Here is a 22,513-nt window from a genome sequence, read left to right as displayed (position 1 = left end):
GTCACAAGATCAGATATTTGTATCAGGGTCTCCTGCCTTGACTTCTCTGACATAACCAGGGTTTACCCAGGTGGGCCTGGGCTTCAAGCCCACTGAATGACTCATGACATCACTAGTTTCTTTGTTGTTTGGCTTGCTGGCACCTCTCTGCCCCAAGTTCCCTGATTTTGTACCATCCCCTAATACCTCAGGGTATGTCTACACTACCCCGCTAGTTCAAAATAGCGGGGTAATGTAGGCATACCGCACTTGCAAATGAAGCCCGGGATTTGAATTTCCCGGGCTTCATTTGCATAAGCAGGGAGCCGCCATTTTTAAATCCCCGCTGGTTCGAACCCCGTGTAGCGCGGCTACACGGGGCTCGAACTAGGTAGTTCGGACTAGGTTCCTATTCCGAACTACCTAGTTCAAGCCCCGTGTAGCCGCGCTACACGGGGTTCGAACCAGTGGGGATTTAAAAATGGCGGCTCCCTGCTTATGCAAATGAAGCCCGGGAAATTCAAATCCCGGGCTTCATTTGCAAGTGCGGTATGCCTACATTACCCTCCTAGTTCGAACTAGGAGGGTAGTGTAGTCATACCCTCAGTCTTGGTTTACTTTATACACAGCTCCCTCTTCATTTGGGGAAGGGGAGAGGGTACGAGGCACTGGGGTAAACCGCAGGGGACAGGCCATAGATCCGAGGAATGCAGCTGTGATCTTCAGACACCTCACATCCACACACCTTATCAGCACTTTGAACTTCTCTGTGCTCACGCCCTCCCATGTGCACACGGCAGCAGGTTTCTGAATGGCAGGGGGTGGGGGGAGGAAGTGCTGAAGGCTGTAGAGAGGTGGCATGATGCACTTGCTGCCCAACCTCCACTCTTTATGCCTGATGCCCTGTCTCTTCTGCTTTACCCCATCCCTTCATAGCCCCCCTGAGATAGACCCACATCCTACTGCCAGCTGCACCTTCCCACTCAAGCAGCATGGGGAGGGGCTGGTGCTGGACAGGCAAAGCGGGAAGCCGGTCTCCTGGGCCTGCCTGCTGAGGGATGCTCAGTTTGTGATGAGACACCAAATTCTGGCCAACCCCCTGGGGACTGTCCCTGCCGGGGAGGCAGCAGTGCACTGAGGGGAGCAGTGGGGAGCTATCACACTCCTGCAAACACACACCCCACCAGCTGCCCTCATGCTGCTAGTGAGAAGGCCAGGTGAGTGGGACGCAGCCAGGAGAGAAGGCTAAGGCTGGCGTGGCTGGGAATCATCCCAGGGCTTGTTCTGTGGCTGGACGCAAACTAGGTTGTGCGCTGTACCATGGAGCGTGCATTGAGGGGGCAGAGAGTGAGGGGTGCGGGAGAGTCAAGGGGTGGTCCGAAATATTGTCAGGGACTTTGAGTTTTCAGCTCCTGCTGCTGTAGACTCTCTTGGTCACACAGAAACGTGTATTCCCTTTTTGGAAGCAATTCCCAGTCTTAGAGGTGTGAGGAAAATTAATAAATCCCAAGGGCATTCAGTGTGGCTATTTGTCACAGCGAATGCAAAAACCTCTTTAAAACCAGCAAATCGTCCTTTGGCACATTTGAGCCTAACAAAAGTACCTAGTATCATGAGAAGAAGGGGGTAAAAGTTACCTGACAATTATAGGGCCAGTGCTAATGAGGATAATGAAGTGGGCTGTATTCCTAGAATTTGTCACTGAGCATTTCAGTGTGGCCTGTGATCATTTCAGGGCAGAAGTTGGGCTTGGACGTGGTATGGCCCTTGATCATTTTCTATTTGCCACCATTCATAATGAGCTGGATTTGCAAAGGTACTGGGGACTCCTTGACTTCTGTAGGCGATTCAGGTCTCAAATGCTGCCATAAATTAGACCCGGGTGCTTGATCAGTGCCTAGAGCATAAGGACAAAAATAATTCAGATGCCCCCTCCAAAGACACCTGAAGGGACATTGAATGTAGGAAACGAGGGTGATGCAATTGCCTTGAGTTCTCTGGGGCCATCATTTTCCTACTGAGCTGGTGATAACATCTCACCAGGGTATCTCACATTGGAAGAGAGTCATAAAGCTGAAGGACAAAAGGCACAAATAGCTAATCTAGTTTTTTTTGCCAAAACAGGTGTCTTTATTTAACATTAGGAAGGGGGGCTAGGGAGGGCAAAGGGGAAGGGGGGAGGGTGGAAGAAGGCCCCAGTGGGGCATGCAGGGAGAGTTCAGTCCTCCTCCTCTACCTGGAAGCTGTCCTGCAGGGCTTCCCGGATCTGGACGGCCCCCCGCTGGGCTTCCCGGACAACGGCGGTGCAGGGCTGAGCGTAGTGGCCAGCCATGCGGTCAGCCTCAGCCATCCGGGCTGGCAGGAAAGCCTCCCCCTTTCGCTCACACAAATTGTGCAGCACGCAACATGCTGCCACCATGGGAGGGATGTTGTGCTCGGCGAGGTCGAGATGGGTGAGGAGGCATCTAAATCGGGCTTTCAGTCGCCTGAAGGTCCCCTCAATGACAATGCGGGCCCTGGTAAGCTTCGTATTGAAGGCCTGGCGGGAGGGGTTGAGGTGCCCCGTGTACGGCTTCATCAGCCAGGGCTGTAGGGGGAAGGCTGCATTCCCCACCAGGCACACGGGCATGTCCACGTCCCCGCCCCGATGTGGTGGTCAGGGAAGAAAGTCCCGGCCTACAGCCTCTGGCACACGGAGGAGTTCCGGTACACCCTGGCGTCGTGTGCCTTGCCAGACCAGCCCACATTAATGTCCGTGAACTGGCCCCAGTGGTCACACACAGCCTGCAGGATCACGGAGAAGTACCCCTTACGGTTGATGTACTGGGAGGCCTGCTGTTCCGGGGCACGGATGGGGATGTGCGTCCTGTCAATGGCCCCCCCGCAGTTGGGGAAGCTGAGGGCGCCGAACCCCCAGATGATGGCATGTGGGTTGGCGAGGCGGACCACACTGCGGAGCAGCACCCGGTTGATGGCCTTGACCACCTGCAGAGAGACACAGCAAAGCGCGAATCACTGGGGTGCCCGGGTGGCTGGGAGTGTTTGTGCCTTGGCAGTGCCCTGCGCCCCACTCCCGGAAGCAACCCCCCCGGGTGGTGTGTAGTACGTTCGGGAGAGACCGGCCCCTCCGGTGCGGGGCACTTTTGCCTCCTCCCCCCCATTCCCCCTGTTTTCCCTGGGGCGGCCCATCCCTTCCTTGCAGCCCCCCCACCCCCGTGACCCAGTGGCCGGTGAGTGCCATACCTGCATGAGCACTGCTCTGACAGTGGATCTCCCCACGCCGAAATGGTTCCCGACGGATCGGTAGCTGTCCAGCGTGGAGAGCTTCCAGAAGGCGATGGCCACACGCTTCTGGAGGGGGATGGCGGGCCTCATGTGAGTGTCCCTTCTGCGCAGAGCAGGGGCGAGCCACTCGCAGAGCTCCAGGAAGGTGTCCCTCTTCATCCTGAAGTTCTGGGTCCACTGTTGTTCTCCACAGCGCTCCAGGACGATGCGGTCCCACCAGTCACTGCTGGTGTCCAGACGCCAGATGTGGTGGGGCACGCCGGCACCCGGGCGCTGCCGCAGCTGCTCCATGGCCCCCAGGGTGGCCAGGCGAAGAGGTAGGGGGCTGACGTGTACCAGGTGGTGCCAGGCAGCCTCCAGCCATTGCTGGCAGGCTTGCAGCATCAAGTCCAGAAACTGCACCAGAAAGTGCAGGGTAAGCTCTGGCTCCATGTTGCCACCTGCGGCGGTGTACCCAATGGGGAGCACCGACACAGACAGGCGCAGATGAAAACGCTTTGCTGTCTCTCGGCGAGGTTGGCAAGCAAGTGGAAAAGCTGAGAACCGGCTGTCTAGGTGGTCCCTTTAAGCACGAGCCTCAGATAGCCTCAGACAGCAGCCACACAAAGCAACTACTGACCTGATGCCCTGCCAGAACCGGTTTCAGCCGCCCTTAAATGCACCCCTGAGTCCAATCAGTGTGGACACGCTAGTTCGAATTAGCAAAACGCTTATTCGAATTAGTTTTTAAGTCTAGATGTGCTAGTTCGAATTAACTAATTCGAACTAACTTAGTTCGAAGTAGCGCTGTAGTGTAGACATACCCTCAGAGTCTGAGCATCAGAGATCTGGACCCATGAGCCCAGGGGGTGTCCCTGATGCTGTGTGCTGTGTTGGACAAGTCAGTCTTCCTCATCATGTCTCTGCAAAAAAATTGTCAGGCCATTCCCTGTGGGTTGTAAAGCCTCTTACGACTCTCATCTAGACAACACGTTGTGTTGCTGATGATGGAAGTTTGTCTGAACCGGCAGACCTGGGGAATTGTGTGTTATTGCAGTTTGAAGCCGGGTTGTTCTGCCTCCGAGGAATGTTATAAAACAATCGCTTCAGGGACTAGATCCCCAAGGCCAGAGAGTGAAATAAAAACACCGGTTTTCCCTTCCACGCATTTAGCTCTTTCTGCATAAGACAGAATTTATCTCCTGAACCATGGTAGGGTCTGAATGAAGGACGGAACCTGCTGTCCTTCGCCCAGTGACCTGCAGTGGTGTTGTGCCCCTCTCTGCAGTGGGAGAAACATCCTGTACCTGGTTTCTTCATATCAATGTCCTGTGCATAGACAAAGGATCTATCCATGTAACGATCTATATACCTCCCTGTTTCTCTGTCAGACTGTGCCCATATAGCACAGCTATCTATCTATCTATCTATCTATCTATCTATCTATCTATCTATCTATCTATCCCTATACACACACCCCTCTCTCTCTGTCTCTCTATCTCTCTCCCTAGGTCCATACACCCCCTCTATCTACTATCTAGCTAGCTCGCTATTCATATCCCTCTGGCAGTCTCTTTATTAGAATGTCAATTAAGCTATTGTTCTCTGAATCCGTCAGTCTCTCTGTTCAATCTCAGTTGACCTATTCAATCTCAATAGATCCAATTCTATTATGGAATAAAAAATAGGATGAGATGTCATGTTGTGAACTAGATCTCTGGTGTGTTCGGCTAATTTATACCATATGAAGATCTGGCCCCGTACTACCTACGTGCCCCCCAAAATGATATCTAACCACAAACAGGTTCATCCCTGTGTCTTGAGTGTAATTAGGGTTTGTGTTGATCGTGTTACTGTGGTGTGGGTGGCAGTGGCAGGGGGGTTTGTTTCTTGTTTCTCCTCCTCTCTTCCTTACTCCTCTCCACTCCCCAGTCCTCCTCTTCCTCCTTCATTGAATCCAAAGGGAAATGATATTCATTGATGTGGGTCCTCTCTTTGGTTTTGACACGGTCGGGTGGGTGGGCAAAGTATGATCCTTTCTAGCATGCCCTGAGCCGACTGCTACTCAGTGAAGAAGTGTTTAATATATTTCATCCCTCCCTCCAGCTAATATATGTTTCCGTAGTTCCTTCCATGTTCTCCTGACTATCCATGGAGCATGCAGGCATCCTGAAGAGCTATGAAAATATCACTCAGCCCATAGGGACCAGAACCTGTACAGACACTGTTCCGTATGGTGAGTAAATGTCTTCATTTATGGAGAGTTTTTCCCATTGCCAGCCATCAATCAAACAAAATCCCACCTGAATGAAGATTTCCTAAGCACTGATGTTTTCCATGAGAAAACGCTGATGTTGAGGACACTTTATATTTTCCATGCGATTTAATAGTGATCCTTCTGCAGCAGAATTCAGGTTGTCTTTCTTCTAAGGTTCCCTAGTGATTCAGGGTGAGCACAAGTGTTGGAATATTGGAATTTCCATTAGACCTTCCATTTTCCGGAAAGCTCTTTTTTGTCACCTTGTGGTTTTGCTCAGAAATGCCAATGTAAGTTTCCAACGAGAGGCAGAAGAATTCCCACCTCTTCTCCAGCGCTCCTTACTGAGAGATCACCCTTCCCTCTGCTTATATGCTGGGCCCGTCGTACAGAGCTACCCCCGAGAGTGACCTGGTGGGTTGATTCAATTTTCTCTGTTTCATTCTATTGAGTCTCTGTGTGTGTGCATCACAGATGTTTGTGGGTTGCATTTCCAAAAGACTGGTCTTATGGTGATGGCACAAAATCTGGTTTCACGAGACCCAACTTCTATTTCTGGGAATGCCGACTCACTGAGTAGCCCAGCTCTCTGCACTCTTCCATTCCCAGTTTCCATCAGGCTAATTTGTTATTCTTGGTTGCATATTGAAAGTGCTAAGAACATGCAAAATGGTCAAATATATTATTGCTCATTTTTATTTCAACTCTGGGGGAGTTGAGTTTCCAAGTCATTACCCATGATTATGACGACCCTTGTGAAAATTAAAACATCTGGTATAAAAGAAATCACATATTGTGTTGCAGGATCTTTCCTCTTCCAGCCCTTTAGCAGCCAGGAAATGAGAAAAGATCCTTAACAGTTGCAAATCATTAGAGCTCTGTGTCCCTCACCCGGGCTGTGAGACTGATATCAGATGAGAATCTGGACTCTTCTTTCCCACACTTAGAGATGCCAGTCATGTCCGATGTCACTCTGGAATGAGAAGATTGAAATTCACTGCTCCCATTTTGGGAAGAATGACAGTGCCAGAAATGTCAGAGACCCTCTCTGTGTTTCAGCTTTCGCCATCTCGGCATTCTTTCACTCTCCGGAGGGCTTTAACTATGCTGGTCTCCCTACTAACACTTTATTCCTGGGAGCCGCCCCCCTTATGTGAGTTAGGAAGTCAGTGGGAATATTTGCATGGCCATAATGAGACCCCTATGTGTCAGATCAGAAATTGGCCCTGTAGGAAGAAATCTTATAATTTAAACCTGACTGCAGAATAACACCCCCAGAGGGAGAAGGAAATGAAAGGGAAGACTCATCCCTTTTTTGAGCAATCATTTAGATATAAAATTGTGTCTGAGGAGGCAGACTAGATTGTCGGGCAGAGGAAAATAGCAAATTTCCTTTCCTTTGAGGCTTCTTTGGAGTCAATACATCTGATCTCCCACCTGCTGTAAATGAGTTGTACTTCCACTGCAGTAATAAGGTCACAACTGGAGCTGATCTCAATTGACATAAAAACAGTGACACCAGTTTGCACATGGTCAGCAGAGAGCGCGGGACACATTTCCATACTGAACTGCAGCTGGTTTGACTGCGGAGAGTCCCAAGGGATGGTGACCCAGCCTGACTTGTTCAGTTCACGGACACATGTTTGGTGTTGCACAGATTCAGCTCCAGTGTCTCTTCCTTTCTCACCCCTGCAGATGACCTATTCTGTGAGTGAGCCTGGCGAGAACCAGACCATCTCCGATGGCTTCATCCTGGTGGGCTTTTCCTACCTTAATGAGCTGCAAATCCTTCTGTTTCTGCTGCTTCTGGTCATCTATCCAATTGCGCTGGTGGGGAACCTACTTGTTATCCTCCTGATAATACTAAACTCCTCTCTCCACACCCCCATGTATTTCTTCCTTGTGAACCTGTCTCTCTTGGAAATCTGCTACACCACCAATGTGACCCCTCAGCTGCTGGTTCACCTGCTGGTGGAGCAAAAGACCATCTCCTTTGTGGGCTGTATGGTCCAGATGTTGGTCTTCAGCACCTTGGTTCTCGCAGAATGCTGCCTCCTCGCAGCCATGGCCTACGACCGCTATGTGGCCATATGCCGCCCCTTGCACTACACCACCATCATGAATGGCCGAGCATGTGCGCTGCTCTCGGGTGTTTCTTTGACCATTGGGCTCTTGGTGGAATCAGCTGACACCACATGGCTTTTCAGCCTGCCCTTCTGTGGCTCCAATCACATCCACCACTTCTTCTGCGACATCCGACCAATAGAGAAGATGGTGTGCGCCGATACATGGAAGAATGAGATCCTGGGCTTGACTGTTTCCACGCTGTTCATCATGGGCCCTTTTGTACTGATTATCCTGTCCTACATCCTCATCATCTCCACCATCATCAAGCTGCCATCAGCGGAGGGGAGGCGTAAAGCCTTCTCCACCTGCTCCTCCCACCTCATGGTGGTGACTTTGTTCTACGGAACTTGCCTTTCAACTTATCTAAAACCCATGTCTAGCTACACACCAGAGAGTGATCACTTGATTTCCCTCATTTACACAGTTGTGACACCCATTTTGAACCCCATAATATACAGTCTGAGGAACAAAGAGGTGCACAGAGCCTTCAGAAAAACTCTGGAGAAGAGTGTCTGTTCCCACAACCAGAGAAACTAGAGAATGAAAAGGAGAGTTACCTTAAACAGTGGAAAAGAGGGACAATCATTAACATTTTCTTGAATTTCTTCTGATGACATTCATTTTTAACTGATATTTTGTTTCTGGCAACTTGGACTTGTTGTAAATCCTTCCAGCAAATTCAAATAGATAATTTTGTTACCATAAAAGTAAATCTATATACAGGGAAATTTCTATCACTACTTTGTCGATGAGGTCTAAATTCACTGAACCATCACCTGAGAATATTAATGAAAGTACTTTCCTGATTTTATATCTTCCAAATTTGAAATGCCAAATAAAAAAAATGAAAACATTCACCTCACATTGTACCAATTTAACAAGTTTCTCAAAAATTTTAAAAGTGGAAAAGTTGCAACCTGATCTACAGTAAGTCCATTTGGGCTTCACCTTTGAAGGCCCATTACAGCACTTAAGGTTTCATCTTGGATTAGACTGGGTATTTTATCTGTTGAATGCATTTCCCTAGTGTTCCCTTTGGCCTATATTTAAATAATATTCTCCAGCACTTATGAAGGGCTTCCTATGTCAGACTCTGAGAGATCGCTCAATGCCTCGCCTGATTGAGTCATACAACTACTCTGGGAGATGACCCTGGATTTCCATTGCCTCAGAGATCTGTGTTGGCAGATAGATTTAGAACAGCATAGCATAGATTCCTTGATTACAAGGCATTATAGGGCCATTTTGATTATCTAGACCGACACACTGCTTTACAAAGGCCAGAAGATTTCACCCTGCTATTCGTGAGTCAGATAATCACTGTTTAAATTTTATACCATACATGTAAACTAACAGCTTTCTTAAGAAACTCATAACTATGAGAGCTCTCAAAAACTGCACCAAATGTCTCTGTGTATATCTGTACGCATTTGTCTAACTCTATGATAAAAATATCAATCTATATTCTTACTTTGAGAAATATTGTTCAATTTTCTTGTGTGTCTTCATGACTTTCTATCTATAATAAACTGCAATTTAAAACCTTTATCTTTAGCTCTGCATTTACATGAACCTAGCCATGAAAGCCAACGGCCTGGGTCATCGGCAGGCACAACTGAACCTGGAATAGTAGGGGCTAAATCCATGGTATATCAATAGACACACTCTCTGTGTGTATGTGTGTGTGTGTGTGAGAGAGAGAGAGCGAGAGAGAGAGTGAGAGAGAGCGAGAGAGGGAGAGAGACCTGTAGCCCATGCAGGGAGGACACAGCAGTACATCAATGACCGTTGTGTGGTACCAGAGGATACCCAGAGCAGAAGGGAGCGACAGGCCCACACTCATGACAATTCTTTGGAAGGGCCACGTGGCTGAGGTGAGAGCTTCTCCCCTTGACAAGAGAGGCACAAGCTGGTCCAGCCACCCGACTGTCTCCCTAGTACTCTGGGCCCAGACAGTTACAGGAGCCCTGCACACGAGACCAGCTTCCGCAGTAGAGCCAGTAGAAGGCCTCGTTGCTGACCCCAGCCACGGCGCAATGGGTGGGCACAAGGAAGTGAATGCACCGTGACCCAAACCAGTGCAGTGTTCTGTGCATTTCTGGCATACTCCCAAGTGTTGCAAACCATTTGTGTCTCGTCCTGTAAGCCACATGGCTCAGCCCTGGGCCCTGAGCCACACGTGGCTCAGCCCTTTAAGCCCAGGCCCTGGGGCAAGGTGGGGCAGACACACAAATACACAGGCAAGAGAGAGGGAGACTGCTCCCAGGGAGTGGGGTGGCAGGGAGGACACATACCCTCCCTGCTCCACTGCATCCCAGCCCAGGGCCTTCCACTGGTGCTACTGTGGAAGCTGGTCTAGTGTGAAGGGCTCTTGTAAACGTCTGGGCCCAGGATCTTAGGGAGACAGTCAGCTGGCTGGACCAGCTTGTGTCTGTCTTGTCAAGAGGAGAAGCTTGACCGCATTGTCCTGTGTCAGCGTGTTGCTGACTAAGGCTGCCACAGGACAATGCGGTCGGCTCCCCTGGGCTACTCCTGCTCGTATTTGGGGTCATCAGGGTCTGCATATTCCGGCTGGGTTACCAGGGTCTCCTCCTCGGTGTGGGAGCCTGTGGCAGGCCCCTGCCTCCTCTGGTGCCTGGGGCCTTACTGAGCTCCTGGGCTGGTCTTTTATACCACTCGTTCAGCCCCTTGCCTTCTGGGGGGTTAAAGAGGAAGATGGCATCGGCCCTACCATGCTGGGAGAAGGGTTCTTCCCCCTCTGGGCCAGTGAGAGGCCACCCCTGCTCCCTACACACCTTAGGGGGCTGCTGGAGGAGAATGTTATGGCAGTCAGTTGGGGGATGGGCTCAGCAGGAGGCGCTGGGAGAAGGCTGTTCCCATAGGACAATGGGGAGGAGACGTAGTGGGAACGCTCTGTGGAGTCCGGCTCAGACGTGGGGTAACACGTGATAGAATCGTGCCCTGGGCTCTGGGCTGGTGCTGAGGGGAAGAGAAGTAGGATGGTCACTAATTTTCAGGGGAGTTTTGGAAGGGCTGGTGAATGTATTTCCATGCTCAGCTCCCTCTGTAGGCTCCTTCCCTGCCTTGCCGGACTTCCGGGTTGGCGCCGTTCCAAGCGGTGCTAATAAATCTGCTATAATTCCAGTGTAAGCTGCTCCGCGTTGGGTGTTGTCACCATGGACATGCCGTGGGTCGCTGTAGATCAGCACCAAGCCCAACAGGGGAGCGCTTCCTCCTGGGCCACCCAGCGCACTCCCTGCTGCCCCACACAGAGGGGGCCCAGCCCCTCTGTTCCCACTCACAATTTGTTCTGATGCCCCTGGGAGCTCGTCGTGGTCCTGGTGCTGCTGCAAACTGACTGGTGCCAAAGGGACCCGTCCCCTGACTGCTCTGGGCAGTGGGGCTGGCTCTCGGGGAAGGAAATGGGCCTTGTGGGCAGGGCAGGGGGGTCTGGGAGTGAGGACTCCTGAGTTCTGTTCCCAGCCCTGGCAAGAGAGAGGGGTATAATGGTTAGAGCAGGGGGGCTGGGAGTCAGAGCTCTTGGGGTCTCAGCCTGGCTCTGAGACAAGTGTGGGGCTCAGAGTCTGAACATCAGAGACCAGGATCCATGAGCCCTGGGTGTGTCCCTGACGCTGTGTGTGGTGTTGGACAGGTCAGTCTCTAATTCTTCTAGCAAAAATGTGACAGACCCTTTACCACGAGTTCAGGGTTTTGTTCCTGCCTCTGCTACCGACTCTTTGTGTTGTGTGACCTTGGGCAGATCATGCCTCCTTCTAGACAAATAGAGTGTCCCGCTATTTACCTCTGTCAGTAAATCCCATCACAAATTCCATGTGGAAAACACACATGATGTTGATGCTGACATTGATGGGGAAAAACTTCCCGTGAAATGACAAACCCTGGTGAATTTGGTGTTGTTGCAGTTTGGGGCAGAGCTGCTTTTCCTCGGTGGAAAATCACAAGAAATTTCCTTCAGGGACTTGATCCCAAAAGCCCGTGAATGAAATAAAACCCCCTCTGATTCCTGCTACATGTACAGAGCCTGCAGCTAGGAAATGGAACGACTCATCTTAAGCCGGGTAGGTTAAACATCCAGGCCTTACGCCCGTAGTCATTCTCCCTCTGAAGTCCATCAGCATTGTGCCCCCGTCTGCCATTAGAGAAACTCATGTCATTCGTTTCTGCATTTGAATTTTCCATAAGTGCATAGAGAGACGTAGTGTGTGTCTGAGCACAGAGGTTGTACCTATGTTCACATGGATCTATCCCCACACATTGCATCTATCTGTCTAGCTAGCTATCCCCATACATCCCATCTATCCTTCTATTTATCTATCCATCCCCAGATACTCTCTCTCTCTCTCTCTCTATCCCCACACACCCCATCTATCTATCTATCTATCTATCTATCTATCTATCTATCTATCTATCTATCTATCTATCTATCTATCTATCTAATTTTGTCAAATCCTCTCTTCAGTCTATCTATTAGTGAATTGATTAATCTATTGCTCTGTGAATCTCTCTGTCTGAATTCAACTAATTTAACAATCATGGGTTAGGTCCTGAGCTTGACTTCACTACTTTTACACTAATTAAAGACTAGGGGAAGTTCTTGTCCCATAATTCCATGGTGCCCACTGCACCAGTCATGCCCATCACCATGCCATGATTCTATTCATTATTTTAGTTGTTTTTTTGTTTGTGGTGGTGGTTTCTTTTTTGCTTCTCCCTTCTCCTGTCTTTGCTCTCCTCTGTTCCCCAACCCTCCTTATCATCCTTTGAATCTCAGTGGAAGTGTTGATTCTCGGGTGGGTCTTGTATTGGTGTCCGGATGCAGCCAACTGGGTGGGCTCAGTCTGATCTTTTCTAGCAAAAGAATCCCTCCCATTATCCCATCACGGCGCATTCTCTGCCCCTGGTCCCAAAGGTTAAGTTTTGGACTCTTTCAGCTGAATTTACCTCAACTCTCCACATAAGATCTGGCTCCTTCATCATTTTCATGTTCTCTTGCAGGGTCTGAATGCTTTGACTTGCTTTGAAAATATCACTCAACTGCCAGAGATGTTTAATAGTGAGTAGATTTCTCCTTTTATTTAGGGCTAGTAAAAATGTTAGCCAACAAAAAAATCAAAATCCCTGCTGAAAAAATGGTTTCATTGGTATTGATGTTTTTGATGAGAAAAAAGAAATTGATGTTGATGGTATTCAATTTTCCATTCAATTTCAGATTAAATCTTGGGCATCTTAATTTAGGTTAGTTGTTATTTCCATTTTTCATATTGAGTTAGGATGAAAACATGAGATTAAAATATATTTCTCAGTCAGCTCTGCATTCCGTATGTGTGTGTGAGAGAGACAGAGAGAGAGAGAGAGAGAGAGAGAGAGTAGTTTCCAGGAGAAAGAATGGTCCTTTAGATATGGAGCAGTTTCAGGTATTAGCAGACCTCAGTTTCCATTTCTGGAAATGCTGACTCATAGTGCAAACACAGTCTCTTCTCTCTATAATTCCCAAATTCCTGCTTAGTAATTCATACTGAAGTTGTGAAGAGAATGGAAAATAGCATATCTGTTATTGCTCATTTTAATTCTGTAACTTCAATGTGATCCTCATTATATTGAAGTTCCCTCTCAACAAATAAGCTTGGAGTAAAAAAAAATGGGAAAAAAATCTTCTCTTACATTGTAGGATCTTGCTTTGCATAAAATTATTGAAGGACAATCATAAAAGATCCACAACGGGTGTAAATCATTATAGTTCTTTTCATACCCATGGAGATGTTAAGATTTATAAAAGCTAAGGAAATGGCTATAAGCAGATTTTTTTTGGTATATTGGTAGAAAATAATGCATTTAGCATGCTTGCATGAGAATGGATTAAAATTATTCTAAAAGTCTCAGAGGGGTAGCCTGTAACTATAAAACCCAGTAGTCCTGTGGCACCTTAAACACTAACAAAATGATTTATAGTATCATGAACTTTTGTGGGCAAAACCCACTTTTTCAGAGGAGCTTGAGTGAAGAAAAAAGGCGGGCTCTACAAAGGTATGCTGTAAAAGAAAAAGAAGGAGGGGGAAGTACCTGTCAGTTGTAGTGCAGGTGCTAATGAGGCTAATTGAGTGGGCTGGAAGTGCCCCATACTTAGATTAGTACCCTTCCTCTCTATTGCTATCCTATGATCCTTATCTGCTTCTTTTAACTATCCAATCTTTAGGTGCCAGTTCTGCCTATTTAGATTACCAGTTCTGCCTATTTGGGTTTCCCTTTGATATTTTCATAACCTCTGCTCTTTGTTTCCTGCCCCTTTCCATTTTTTTGACCCCCTTCCTCCGCCCATTTATTTTGCATCTGCACAAAACTCCAGTCATCTGAAGAAGTGGGCTGTGAACATGAAAGCTCATCAGACCATCTACATGTTTTGTTAGTCTCTATGGTGCTGCAAGACGGTAATAAGTTCTTTTTTTAACTTTTTCCAGTTACCGACTAACACGGCTACCCCTCTGAAAATTTTCTTGTGGCATAAGTTGCAACTCACTTCATCAGGTACGTGAAGGGAGAAAAAAATAAACACATAGTAAGAGGGTTACAGAGATGGGAGTGTTACATCATCTGCCCTAGTGACAGAGTCTTAAGACCTAACCACATCAGCTATGCCCTCAAAGGCTCCTTCATCTGCACATCCACTAATGTGATATATGCCATCATGTGCCAGCAATGCCCCTCTGCCATGTACATCGGACAAACCTCTCTGGGCACACAATAATGGCAATGAAAGTTGCCCTCTTCACACACAAAACATCTTCAAAAACCAGCTGCAATGTGAATCAGCAGGGCTGGAATTCATATGAAAATTTGACACCATCAGAATGTGTTTGATTGAAGAATAGGAATGGTTCTCTCATTACCAGAAGTAATTTTCCACTTTTCTCAGCTTTTTAGCCACAGCCACCCTGTTTGAATTAGCTCTGTTGTAACATTTCCATCTCTGACACCTGCTCTCTGTTTCTCTTTCATTCACTTCATGCATCTGATGAACTGAGTTGCAACTCACAAATGTTTCTGCCATAATAAAATTATTAGTTTTAAGGTGCTCCTTGTTTTTGCTGAAAAATATTAACACGACTAGCTCTGGAACAAGAAAGAAAGAAAGAAAGAAAGAAAGAAAATGGGTTTGTTCATCTGAACAGAAAGGTCACTGTTTGAATTTTAATTTTGTCTCAAAAAGAAAATGTGTTCAAAGATAGATCGTTCAACTTATTCATAAATGATCTGGAGAAAGGGGTAAGCAGTGAGGTGGTAAAGTTTGAGGATGATAATAAACTGTTTAAGATTGTCATGATAGAAGCAGACTGTGAAGAATTTCAAAAAGATCTCACCAAACTGAGTGACTGGGCAACAAAATGGTAAATTCCAAATTTAATGTGGATAAGTGTAAAGTAATGCACGTTGGAAAAAGTAACCCCAACTGTACGTACAGTATGATGGGGGCTAATTTGGCTACGACAAATCAGGAAAGAGATCTTGGAGTTACCATGGATAGTTCTTTGAAAACTTCCACACAGTATGCAGTGACGGTCAAAAAGGCAAATAGGATGTTAGGAATTATTAAGAAAAGGATAGAAAATAAGACACGGAATATTTTACTGCCACTGTATAAAACCATGGTATGCCCACATTTTGAATACTGTGTACAGATGTAGTCTCCTCACCTCAAAAAAGATATTTTGGCCTTGAAGAGAGGCTAAAGAGACTGGGACGTTTCAGTTTAGAAAAGAGGAGACTGAGGGGGGATATGATAAAGGTATATAAAATCATAAGTGGTGAGGAGAGGGTGAATAATGAAAAGTTATTTATTTGTTCCCATAATAGAAGAACTAGAGAACACCAAAAGAAATTAATGGGTAACAGGTTTAAAACTAAGTAAAGAAAGTTCTTCTTCACACAGCATGTAGTCTACCTGTGGAACTCCTTGCCAGAGGAGGCTGTGAAGGCTAGGACTATAACAGAGTTTAAAGAGAAGCTAGATAATTTCATGGAAGTTAGGTCCATAAAAGGCTATTAGCCAGGGGATAAAATGGTGTCCTTGGCCTCTGTTTGTCAGAGGCTGGAGAGGGATGGCAGGAGACAAATCGCTTGATCATTGTCTTCGGTCCAGCCTCTCTGGGTCACCTGGAATAGTGGTAGAGATGTAGCCGTGTTAGTCTGGGGTACTGGGGTTTCACCTGGTACTGGCCACTGTCGGCAGACAGGCTACTGGGCTAGCCGGCAATTCTTCTGGGGTACTGGGGTTTCACCTGGTACTGGCCACTGTCGGCAGACAGGCTACTGGGCTAGCTGGCAATTCTTCTGTTCTTAGGTTCTTATAGAACCTTCGATATAGGACCTAATGTACCTCCTTTAGAGGCAATTCAGCCACAGCCCCATCTATTGTAGATCAGCTGTAGCTCCACTGGTGTCAAAGGGTCACATCTCCAGCTGACCTACATTGCCATCACTTGATTCACATACAAAGAGCGACACCAGCTGATGCCTGATGATGATTGGGCCCAGTTACATATTTACACACAGAACTGCAGTAGGCTTTACTCTCAAGGACCCTAATAGTAAGAAAACAAGTCACATTATTTGATTCACACCCACATTTCGAGTTTGTCTCATATTCAGTGTCTGCCTTTCTGTCCCCTGCAGATGAGCAGTTCTGAGAGCCACTCTGGCAAGAACCAGACCATCTCCGATGTCTTCATCCTGGTGGGGTTTTCGTACCTTGGCGAGCTGCAAATCCTTCTGTTTCTGCTGCTTCTGCTCACCTACCTAGTCGCCCTGATGGGGAACCTGCTCATTATCCTGCTGATAAAGCTAAGCCCCTCCCTCCACACCCCCATGTATTTCTTCCTGGTGAACCTGTCTGTCTTGGAAATCTGCTTCACCACTAGTGTGGTCCCTCAGCTGCTGGTTCACCTCCTAGTGGAGGAAAAGACCATCTCCCTTGTGGCCTGTGCAGCCCAGATGTACGTCTTCACCATCACGGGCCTCACGGAATGCTGCCTCCTCGCAGCCATGGCCTACGACCGCTACGTGGCCATTTGCCACCCCTTGCACTACACCACCATCATGAGCATCCGGCTGTGTGTCCGGCTCGCAGGTGCTTCATGGGGCATCGGCATCTTGGCAGAAGTAGCTGAAACTACGTGGCTGTTCAGCCTGCCCTTCTGCGGCTCCAACCGCATCCACCATTATTTCTGCGACGTCCGACCGCTAGAGAAGATGGCCTGCGCTGACACGTGGAAGAATGTGATCGTGGGCTTGCCAGTGCTGCTGCTCTTCATCTTGGGTCCTTTTTTACTGATATTCTTGTCCTACATCCGCATAATCTCCACCATCCTCAGGCTGCCATCAGCAGACGGAAAACGGAAAGCCTTCTCCACCTGCTCCTCCCATCTCACGGTGGTGACTTTGTTCTACGGAACAGGCCTGTTCATCTACCTGAAACCCACATCCAGCTCCACCCCAGAGAGTGATCAGCTTATTTCTCTCATGTATACAGTTGTGACACCCGTGTTGAACCCCATAATATACACGCTGAGGAACAAAGAGGTGAAGGGAGCCTTTAGAAACACTGTAGGGAAGGCCATCTTCTCCCACAGCCAGAGAAATGAGAGGAAGAGAAAGAGAGTTAATGGAAACAGTGTGTAAGAGGGAAAATTATTAACTTTTTTTTTTTTACTTTTTAAACGGATATTTCACCTTTTGCAAAATGCTAACCAGTTCTAAGCATGTCAGGAAAATCAGAAAAGAAACATTGGTTAAAAAATGAAAATGTAATTGAAATTTCCAGCACTATATTGATAGATCCTTTGAAGGGAATTAAAACCAATAGTAAAAGGTTTTATAGCCATATAAATAGGAAAAAAACAAAAAAAGAAGTAGGACCGCTAATTACTAAGGATGGAGTGGAGGTTAAGGATAATCTAGGAATGGCCCAATATTTGAACAAATACTTTGCTTCAGTCTTTAATGAGGCTAATGAAGATCTTAGGGATAATGGTAAGTTAACAAATGGGACTAAAGATAAGGAGGTAGATATTACCATATCCGAGGTAAAAGCCAAACTTGAACAGCTTAATGGGAGTAAATCGGGGGGAGGGGGGGGAGGGGCAGATAATCTTCATCCAAGAATATTAAAGGAACTGGCACATGAACTTGCAAGTCCATTAGCAAAATTTTTTAATAAATCTCTAAACTCAGCGGTTGTACCATTTGACTGGAGAATTGCTAATATAGTTCTGATTTTTAAGAAAGGGAAAAAAAGCGACCAGGGTAACTATAGGCCTGTTAGTTTGACATCTGTAGTATGTAAGATCCTGGAAAAATTTTTGAAGGAGAAAGTAGTTAGAGACATTGAGGCTAATGGCAATTGGGACAAATTACAACATGGTTTTACAAAAGGTAGATCGTGCCAAACCAACCTGATCTCCTTTTTTGAGAAAGTAACAGATTTTTTAGATAAAGGAAATGCAGTGGATCTAATCTACCTCAACTTTAGTAAGGCATTTGATACAGTACCACATGGGGAATTATTGGTTAAATTGGAAAAGATAGGGATTAATATGAAAGTTGAGAGGTGGATAAGTAACTGGTTAAAGGAGAGACTACAGCGGGTCATACTGAAAGGTGAACTGTCAGGTTGGAGGAAGGTTACTAGCGGAGTTCCTCAGGGATCAGTTTTGGGGCCAATTTTATTTAATCTTTTTATTGCTGATCTTGGCACCAAAAGTGGAAGTGTTCTAATAAAATTTGCGGATGACACAAAGTTGGGAGTTATTGCCAATTCAGAAAAGGATCGGGATATCATACAGGAAGATCTGGATGATCTTGTAAATTGGAGTGATAGCAATAGGATGAAATTTAATAGCGAGAAGTGTAAGGTTATGCATTTAGGGATTAATAACAAGAATTTTAGTTATAAGCTGGGGACACATCAGTTGGAAGTAACGGAGGAAGAGAAGGACCTCGGAGTCCTGGTTGATTATAGAATGACTATGAGCCGCCATTGTGACATGGTCGTGAAAAAGGCTAATACGATCTTGGGATGTATTAGGCGAGGTATTTCCAGTAGGGATAAGGAGGTGTTAGAGCCATTATACAAGGCATTGGTGAGACCCCATTTGGAATACTGTGTGCAGTTCTGGTCTCCCATGTTTAAGAAGGATGAATTCAAACTGGAACAGGTACAAAGAAGGGCTACTAGGATGATCCGAGGAATGGAAAATCTGTTTTATGAAAGGAGACTCAAGGAGCTTGGCTTGTTTACCTTAACCAAAAGAAGGCTGAGGGGGGACATGATTGCACTCTTCATATATATTAGAGGGATAAATACCAGGGAGGGAGAGGAATTACTTAAGTTTAATACCAATGTGGACACAAGAACAAATGGATATAAGCTGGCTAGTAGGAAATTTAGACTTGAGATTAGACAAAGGTTTCTAACCATTAGAAGAGTGAGGTTCTGGAACGGCCTTTCAAGGGAAGTAGTGGGGGCAAAAGATCTATCTGGTTTCAAGATTAAACTAGATGGGTTTATGAAGGGGATGGTTTGATGAGATAACATGATCTTGGTAACTAATTGCCCATTCATTATCAGTGGGAAATAGGTCAATGGAGGGATGATAGGAGTTACTATAGAGAACTTTCTGGGTGTCTGGCTGATGAGTCTTGCCCACATGCTCAGGGTTTAGCTGATCGCCATATTTGGGGTCGGGAAGGAATTTTCCTCCAGGGTAGATTGGCAGAGGTCCTGGAGGTTTTTTGCCTTCCTCTGTAGCATGGGGTACAGATCACAGCTGGAGGATTCTCTGCATCTTGGGGTCTTCAAAGTATTTGAAGGCTTCAATATCTGAGATATAGGTGAGAGGATTATTATAGGAGGGGTGGGTGAGATTCTGTGGCCTGCACTGTGCAGGGGGTCAGACTAGATGATCATAATGGTCCCTTCTGACCTTAAAGTCTATGAGTCTGAGAGTCTATGAAAAACCCAAGGAGCATATTTATTCAAGGTACAAGCCTGATTTTATATCTTTAGAGCTGTGCATAGATAAAATAATTGTATCTGCATCCATCTTCTCAAAAATGAACCATGGCTATCCGCATCCACATGTGCGGATGGTGGATACGTGTGAATATTAAGGAGATGTTTGTAAATCTACAGGACTCTACATATCTTCAAACTTTGAAATGCCAAAGGAAAAAATAACTCAAAATCTTTCACCTCTTTTGGGCAAATTTAACAATTTTCACCATAATTTTAATACTATAAAATTCCAATCCATTTGGTCTTCTCCTTCTGTTTGGGTTTGGTTCGGGATTTTTTTCTTTTCTTTATTTATTTGGCTCTCAAATGCATTTCTCCAGGACTTCCTGTGGTCTAATTCTAAATCATATTGCTCAGTACTTACGAAGGGCTTCCAAGGCAAGATTCTGATTGTTCGTTCAATCCCTCACCTGATCCGGACATATAACTACTTTGGCAGAGGGATCTTCATTTCCTTTGTCCTTTGAAGAAGTGCAGAGGTTCCATGCTGGCAGATTGCATTAGAACATGATGGTGCACAGCAGAGATCCATAGAATCATAGAACTACAGGGCTTGAAGAGACCTCAGGAGTCATTGAGTCCAACCCCTGCCCAAAGAAGGACCAACCCCAACTCAGTCATCCCAGCCAGGGCTTTGGTTATGTTTACACTGCAGAGTTTTTGCACAAAACCAGCTGTTTTTGCGCAAAAACTCACAGAGTCCACACTGCAAATGCATTTTTGTGCAAGAAAAAGTACAGTAAATATCAGAAGACAGGGATTGTTGTGCAAGAGTTAGTCCTCTTTCTATGAGGAATAAGCCTTTTTGTGCAAGAGCTCTTTTGCGAAAAGGCATCTGTGGACAGCAACAGGGATTTCTTGCACAAGAAACCCATATTCTGTGAATGGGCATCAGAGCTTCCTTGCACAAGAGCATCCATGGCAGTGTGGATGCTCTTTTTCAAAAGCACATCTCTTGCACAAAAGCACATGACAGTGTGGGGGATTTTTATGGTTTTTTTTGTGGGAGATCTGCAGTGTAGACATAGCTGCCCGTCAAACTGGGACTTAAAAACCTATAGGGCTGGAATCTCCATCCCTTCCTGAGGGAACCCATTCTAGTGCTTCCCTATCCTCCCAGTGAACTAGTTTGTCCTTGTATTCAACCTAGACCTCCCCCGCTGTTATCAAAACCCCAGCTCTCTCACTTTTCTTTTCAGTGGACTAAACAAGCCCAAATCCTCATAGGTCATGTGCTCCAGCCCCCTCATCATTTTTTGCTGATTACCATTTTGATTGTCTGATCTGACATCTTGCTTAACAAAGGCCAAAGAATTTCAGGTGGCTATTCCTGAGTCAGATGAAGACTGTATATATTTTATATCACACACATAATTTACAGCTGCATTAAAAATTCTTATGACAATCAGCCAGCCCAGTGTATTGCACTCCTATCTGTCTGCCAAGCACATTGAAGCCCCACAGGCTATTGCAGCTGTTAAATGTCAGAATTGGGCTGTGATAAGCACTTGCCTGTAGGAAGCAACTTGTTCTCTGTATCCCTGGTTGAGCCTCCTTTGTTCTAAGAGCCCTTCCCACACTGGGTTGTCTCTGGACTTTCCCTGTGGACCGGAAGCTGGTTATGTCAATAGCCATGTCTGTGGTTAGGAGACGGTGCTAGAGAAGAGAACATGCCGAGACCTATTTGGTGCAGAACACCGTGTTGGAGGAGGGGAAAATGGGAGGGTGTGAGACTGAGCCTGTGGTTAGCGGGGGAGAGAGAAAAGCAAAGGAGATGTGAGTGGATCAGACAGGGTGTCAGAGCTCCCTGCTGTAGTTACCATAATAATCTGCCTCCTGCCACTCCTCATGGAGGGGGAGTTTACTGGGACCTCTACTCCTCTCGTGTTCCTCAGACAAAACCAATCTCTCCCTTTTAGGAACCAGCCTGGGGAGGGGGGCGGGGACATCACAAACATTGCAAAGGGTTAGCTCTCTGCCGAGGATGAAGCTGGCACTAAGAGGTGCGACTATGCTACAGATCAAGTGAGCACAGCTGCTCTGCAGGGAGGAGAGTGGCTCCTGGCACCTCAGACAGCAGACACCCAGGTCCCTTCTCCATTCAGGTCAAGAGCTATTAGGTGGGGCTAATTAGGTGCACTGAGCAAGGAAGCACAGCACCCGCTCCTCCTTCGCAGCGGCTGCATGTCTGGCACTGCCACCAGTGCTGAAACCTGTGAAATCCAGTGGGGGGGGGGGGGGAGGGAGGAGGGCTGGGAAGAGGGCGCAGGCTGGGAGCCGGGGGCATGGCTGAGACTCTCTGGAGGTAGGGCTGGCCCACATGGAACTTTTAACAGGTCAGGTAAGCAAACCTGGGCGCCAAGGAGCAGCATAGGATGCTCCCTGGAATTGCTCTGTGACTCCCAGGAACTGCTACGTTCCACACCAGGTGCAGCATTTCAGAGCCCATGGCAGGCTGGCTTCACCCTGGGCAGCAGGGAAAGATCAGGGAGGGGGGAGGTATCTAGGTAACAGACCAGGGCCAAAGCACAATCTACTCGCCTGGGCCAGCCCAGCCTGCAGCTCCCCAGGCCAGTCATACCCCTCAGGGTATGTCTACACTACCCTCCTAGTTCGAACTAGCGGGGTAATGTAGGCATACCGCAATTGCAAATGAAGCCCGGGATTTGAATTTCCCGGGCTTCATTTGCATAAGCCGGGTGCTGCCATTTTTAAATCCCGGCTGGTTCGAACCCCGTGCAGCGCGGCTACACGCGGCATGAACTAGGTAGTTCGAACTAGGCTTCCTAGTTCGAACT

The 22,513-nt window shown here is 47.0% G+C and overlaps 2 protein-coding genes across 2 annotated transcripts; both read left to right on the top strand.

The window, feature by feature from the left end:
• Positions 1 to 7,109: 7,109 nt before the first annotated feature.
• On the top strand, positions 7,110 to 8,827 carry LOC102447448 (olfactory receptor 10A4-like). Its single transcript, XM_006132134.3, has one exon. The coding sequence runs from the start codon at positions 7,196 to 7,198 to the stop codon at positions 8,162 to 8,164; it is 969 nt and encodes a 322-aa protein (XP_006132196.3). The 5' UTR covers positions 7,110 to 7,195; the 3' UTR covers positions 8,165 to 8,827.
• A 3,739-nt stretch (positions 8,828 to 12,566) lies between these two features.
• Positions 12,567 to 18,264, top strand: LOC142818201 (olfactory receptor 10A4-like). The gene is made up of 2 exons (XM_075912264.1): positions 12,567 to 12,701; positions 16,316 to 18,264. Exon 2 carries the CDS (start codon positions 16,316 to 16,318, stop codon positions 17,318 to 17,320), a length of 1,005 nt encoding a protein of 334 aa, XP_075768379.1. The 5' UTR covers positions 12,567 to 12,701; the 3' UTR covers positions 17,321 to 18,264.
• Positions 18,265 to 22,513: the final 4,249 nt, after the last annotated feature.

The sequence above is a fragment of the Pelodiscus sinensis genome, chromosome 30 (genome assembly GCF_049634645.1).
Source record: "Pelodiscus sinensis isolate JC-2024 chromosome 30, ASM4963464v1, whole genome shotgun sequence".
NCBI classification, from domain to species: domain Eukaryota; kingdom Metazoa; phylum Chordata; order Testudines; family Trionychidae; genus Pelodiscus; species Pelodiscus sinensis.
The sequence above is the reverse complement of the archived record's forward strand: the minus strand, read 5'-3'. Positions and strand labels throughout refer to the sequence as shown.